Raw genomic sequence first — 4,910 nt, 5'->3', positions numbered from 1 at the left:
CTTAATATTGATCCCCTATCACGGAATCATCATGTGTAAAACTTTTTGACTGCACCCGAATTAACCGGTAATGGTAACTCCTCTCCATCCTTCCTTGTGAGAATTAGTGCCCCACCAGAAAATGCCTTCTTCACTACGAATGGCCCTTCATAATTCGGGGTCCATTTGCCTCTATGATCCTTCTGTATGGGTAGAATCTTCTTCGACACCAGCTCACCTTCGTGGAATTCTCTGGGATGCACCCTTTTGTCAAATGCATTTTTCATTCTTCTTAGTTTTTCGCTTGACTGGAAGATATTCCGGTTTAAGTGGGAGCTTGTGTTGCACAATATTGGTATCCAAACTTGGCATGTCATTGTAAGACCAAGCGAACACATCCTTAAACTCCTTCAATAGGGCTTGCAACCCTTTCCTCACTTCCTTTTTCATGCCAGTACCGATTTTTACTTCCTTTCTCTTCTTCCTCTCCCAAGTTGAGTACTTCAACCTCTTCCAGATGGGGTTTTATCTCTTTAGACTCTTGTTCCACTAATCTCAAGAACTCTGGAGAGGGTTCCGGATTATAATCATCTTCCGTATTATCGATAGGGTGTTCAAAATTAGGAATATCGACATTGTTATTTTCAAAACTTTCATTGTCACATCTGCATTATTTAAATTTATAAAAAAAAGGAATAAATAAATAAAAATAAAAAAATGAAAAAGATGACGAATGCGAAATGATGAAATAAACACGATTCGATTATCACGCTGAGCATAAAAACTAAACGTTAACCCGTAAGTCATGAATCCTAAAGCCCCGGGTGAAGCTATAGGATTAATTAAAACCATTACATCTTATTCAAATTAAGCATCACAGGTAAACTCAGAGTTTCAATTGTTGAGTGGTGCATCCGGGGAACCGGCCCGCATGAAACTTGAGCATTCGAAGCTATATTCATTCTCCACGGCTGTTATATGGCCCGTGTTGATCCAACCAGCACTACGAAATTTCTCCCTGATGTCACGAATACGAATCTTTTCCACCCTGGGTTCACGCCTTTCTACACGAGCTAGACCGCACTCTCTCCTTTCTTCCATCAGCCTTCCCGTTTTGTAAGGAAAGGGAGACGGCGCCCGGATGATGACAGACAACTTTTCTTCAGCCTCTGGCACAGGGGTGGTTCTAGTGAAATGGATCACCAACGGCTCAGGCAGAGTTACGTCAGATTCTCCACCAATCTGTGTAAACACTTCCCCCTCCTTATCCTTGTAGCATACTTGCATCAAACCCCGATCCAGCAGGTCTTGCAGAACATACTCAAATTCACCACATTCCTCAATAGAGTGCCCATCATCCGGATGAAGCGCGCATGTTACATCCTCGTCATAATCACCTTTTAAAAGGCCCACCTTTATCAGCGCCTTGAAGATAAACTTTCTGGAACTTCGGATTCCACCCGCGTCCCTTATCAACTCGTGTTTTCCATCCTCGATGGCATTCGTCGAGGCACTCCCATGTCCAGAAAGTGGGTTAGTCTCAATGCTGGGTTTATCTTCTTGAAACTTTAACCATCCAGAGTCGATTAGAGTCTGTACTTTGTGTTTAAAAGCCAGACACCTCTCAGTTGAGTGCCCAACACCTCCCCCATGGTAACTACATTTGGCCTCTGCATCATAACCCCTAGGATACGGAGGTTGCATGGGCTTCATTGGACAAATAGCAACCAAACCCCTTTGGACGAGTTGGGGTAACAATTCTGTGTAAGTTGTAGGGATAGGGGTGAAATTAACAAATTGGTTCCTTCTTGGGTAAGTATTTTGGCCCGCATTCTGATTTGGACCTGCAATTGCCCCAGCCCTCCAAGTATCAGTTGGGAGCAATGGCGGTTGATAATACCCTTGTTGTTGTTGAGGCCTGGCTTGATGAGTGAACGCCGCATTAGCTGCAAGAGGGGGTTGCCCCAAGTATGGTCGGAAGCTATGAGCGGGAGCTTGACCTCTCCATACAGGCATTGCCGATGCCGCATGCACATCACCTTCCTTCTTCTTTCCCGCATTGAAATTGTTTTTTTTGTAATTTGCAGATGCGGGCGAACTGTATGCAATTTTCCCACTTTTAACCCCAATTTCTATCCTTTCGCCTATTATAATGATATCAGCGAAATTGGCAGACACGTTCCCGACCATGTGCTCGTAAAATGGCGGCTGGAGAGTGTTCACAAACATTGCCACCATTTCTCTATCATACAAAGGTGGTTCGACTTGTGCAGCTAACTCTCTCCACCGTTGGGCATACTCCTTAAAAGTTTCGTTGTCTTTCTTCGACATGTTTTGCAGCTGTAAACGATCTGGCGCGACATGTGTATTGTATATGTACTGCTTCACAAAAGCATCAGCCAAGTCTGCCCAACAACGAATTCGAGTCGGCTCCAAATGAGTATACCAGTTTAATGCCACTCCAGCCAAACTATCTTGAAAAACATGGATGAGCAACTGCTCGTCATAAGCATATGCAGCCATCTTTCTGCAAAACATGGTTAGATGGCTCTTTGGGCATGTATTTCCCTTATACTTCTCAAAATCTGGCGCTTTGAACTTATGTGGTATTCTGACGCCAGGAACCAAGCTCAATCTGGCAACATCTCCGAATCCATAACTTTCATACCCCTCAACAGCCCTCAATCTTGCCTCTAGGCTCTCAAGTTTATCTTTTGCTCCATCGACATTACTAATTACCCCCTGAAACGAGGTATGTGGTGCAGCCCCTGTAGAAAAGCCCTCTCCGGTAATCACAGGTGGCACCGGAGTTACTCGTATTCCATCCGACATGTTTGCATGCATTCCTTCATTTACCATAGGTGCGGACATTACAACAGGTCGCTGAGTACTGATTGGCGGTATGTTGACAGTGGTAGGGAAAGAGAATGAAGCCTGCTCCCCTTCTGCGTATTCTCCCACAGGTGGGGTGTAACCTGGAGGTAATCCATACATTGGGAACGGAACAGATTGGCTCCCAGAACTGAACACCAGAGGGTAATATTGAGCACTTCCCTCGACTTGCGCAGGCGTCGCCCCTCCCGTAGTCTTCAGGGCTTCGAGAGCCGCCAAAATCTGGGCCATCTGATCCTTCAACTGGTTGACATCGGCCTTAATAGATTCGTGTGACTGCTCCCAATTCTCCATGACCTTTGAGTTAGCTCTGGTCCTGTACGGATGTCGTGGAAAATTTGCCGTTGTTTTCTCACTTGTACTGATGATTATTTTTTATTAAATTAAATTAGATAAGGATGAAAAATGCAAAAAGAAAACATGATGCATGCTAATGATAAGTGGAAATCACAGAATAACGATGACAATACTGATGGAAAATTAACACAAGCTGATACCAAACAAACATCCCCTATCTTTCATTTCAAGAAAATTTGATCCATTACATCGTCTAAGGAACAAAACACAATTATGATGTACACCAATCCCGCGCCCGGGCAACGAAAGATTTCATCTCTCCCACCAACCATTTACAATGATTAATAAACAATTCTATTTCCGCTGGTGAGTTACAAAAATGAGTGCTTGCTTCAGTATTCGACACCATCCTGGGGATGTCTTCAATTGCCCCGTTTGCCAAAGCAGCCAAAAAAGATTTTCCCAAGTTTATTAGCCCGGTCAAATTTCCAACATGGGTCCTTAGACTATACTTCTTTCTTAAATCGGAAGAGTCGGTGTGCCGTGTAGCATCGGATCTTGTGTTAACATCCATCTCGTATGAAGTCAAGTAAGTACCTGTGATTTCCCTTAAAATTACCATGTTACTAAATGATGTATGAATATGATGCATGATAATAAAACAACATGACGAAACAAAGCACATGCATGGTATGAAATGTAATATAAAAAAAAAACGAACAGCATGAGGGTTACAGAAGTACATATTTCTCCCATCGTGCCCTAACAAAGGTTCACTGTTTTGATTTCAAGGTCAAGTATATGCAATCTCACCAGGATGGTTCCCTGAACCTAAAGGTCAAAGGTTACTAGAGCTATGGCCCCCTTCATAGCATTTCCACAACATTCGAGTAATCAACTAGGTGTGAAGACACAAATGAAGAGAACAGACTCTAGCTGGAGTTCTCACGATAGCCAAACAGGAAGTACATCCCAGAGTGACACCGCTACACAACTCCTCTAATTCTAAGCTACGCTCAGACCCGGGTATAGGGCCCCACTCATGATATGCCAAAAGTGTGTGTGTGAAGGGAGGAAATTATGCACACCCAAACCCTCACCTGCAAAACAACCAGAAAAATTCCCAGGCAGATATAAACATATTGTCTACCCTAGGGTTCAATATTCCACAGTTATTGCAGTTATTCCAAATATCACACATAGATAGAGAAAAGGGAAAGAAAAACACAAAGCAAAACCACACCAAATTCGCGCATCTAATTAAATGGCTCGACTCTCTAAACTTCCCCAGTGAAGTCGCCATCTGTCGCAACCGGAATCGCGGCGGGACGACGATCCAAAAAGAAACGGGTTTTGAAAAGAGATTTGGAGTCGCCACCATAGTTTATTATGGAAAACTATGGAAAAACCTCAAAACGATAAAGCACGGTCCACGAAAACCAAAGATTGGGTTCGGGAGTCGGTTACGCGTGGGGAAGGTGTTAGCACCCCACAACGCCTGCCCTAAGGCAGTACCTTTAACTAAATGCACGAATATGATGTGGTTTTTCAAAATGTTTAATTATCCCCTAAAATAAAATTCTAAATAAACAAAACATATTTTTTTAGTTTTGTGGGCCCGACAAGGATTGACCTTGCTCCTACGTATTCTCATTCAAAATGAGAAATCAGGGTTACGTAGTTCTAGCTTAAAGACTGTTTGTTTGTTTGAAAGTGTTGATGTTTTTAATTTTTGAAGATTT

General features: G+C 43.1%; 1 protein-coding gene across 1 annotated transcript; it reads right to left on the bottom strand.

The window, feature by feature from the left end:
• Window positions 1-873: 873 nt before the first annotated feature.
• On the bottom strand, window positions 874-2,838 carry LOC148192311 (uncharacterized). Its single transcript, XM_088098578.1, has 2 exons — window positions 2,794-2,838; window positions 874-2,721 (listed from the first exon to the last, which is right to left on the bottom strand). The coding sequence occupies exons 1-2, from the start codon at window positions 2,836-2,838 to the stop codon at window positions 874-876; spliced, it is 1,893 nt and encodes a 630-aa protein (XP_087954704.1).
• Between the last annotated feature and the right edge of the window lie 2,072 nt (window positions 2,839-4,910).

This window comes from Vigna umbellata, chromosome 9 (assembly GCF_029865625.1).
Source record: "Vigna umbellata cultivar VRB3 chromosome 9, Vumbellata_1.0, whole genome shotgun sequence".
Classification (NCBI taxonomy): domain Eukaryota; kingdom Viridiplantae; phylum Streptophyta; class Magnoliopsida; order Fabales; family Fabaceae; genus Vigna; species Vigna umbellata.
The sequence above is the reverse complement of the archived record's forward strand: the minus strand, read 5'-3'. Positions and strand labels throughout refer to the sequence as shown.

Coding starts and splice junctions, on each gene's coding strand:
- LOC148192311 (XM_088098578.1), bottom strand. CDS start 2,838: ATGGTAAATGAAGGAATGCATGCAAACATGTCGGATGGAATACGA. Junction 2,722..2,793: donor ACATGTCGGATGGAATACGA/GTAACTCCGGTG, acceptor ACCTCGTTTCAG/GGGGTAATTAGTAATGTCGA.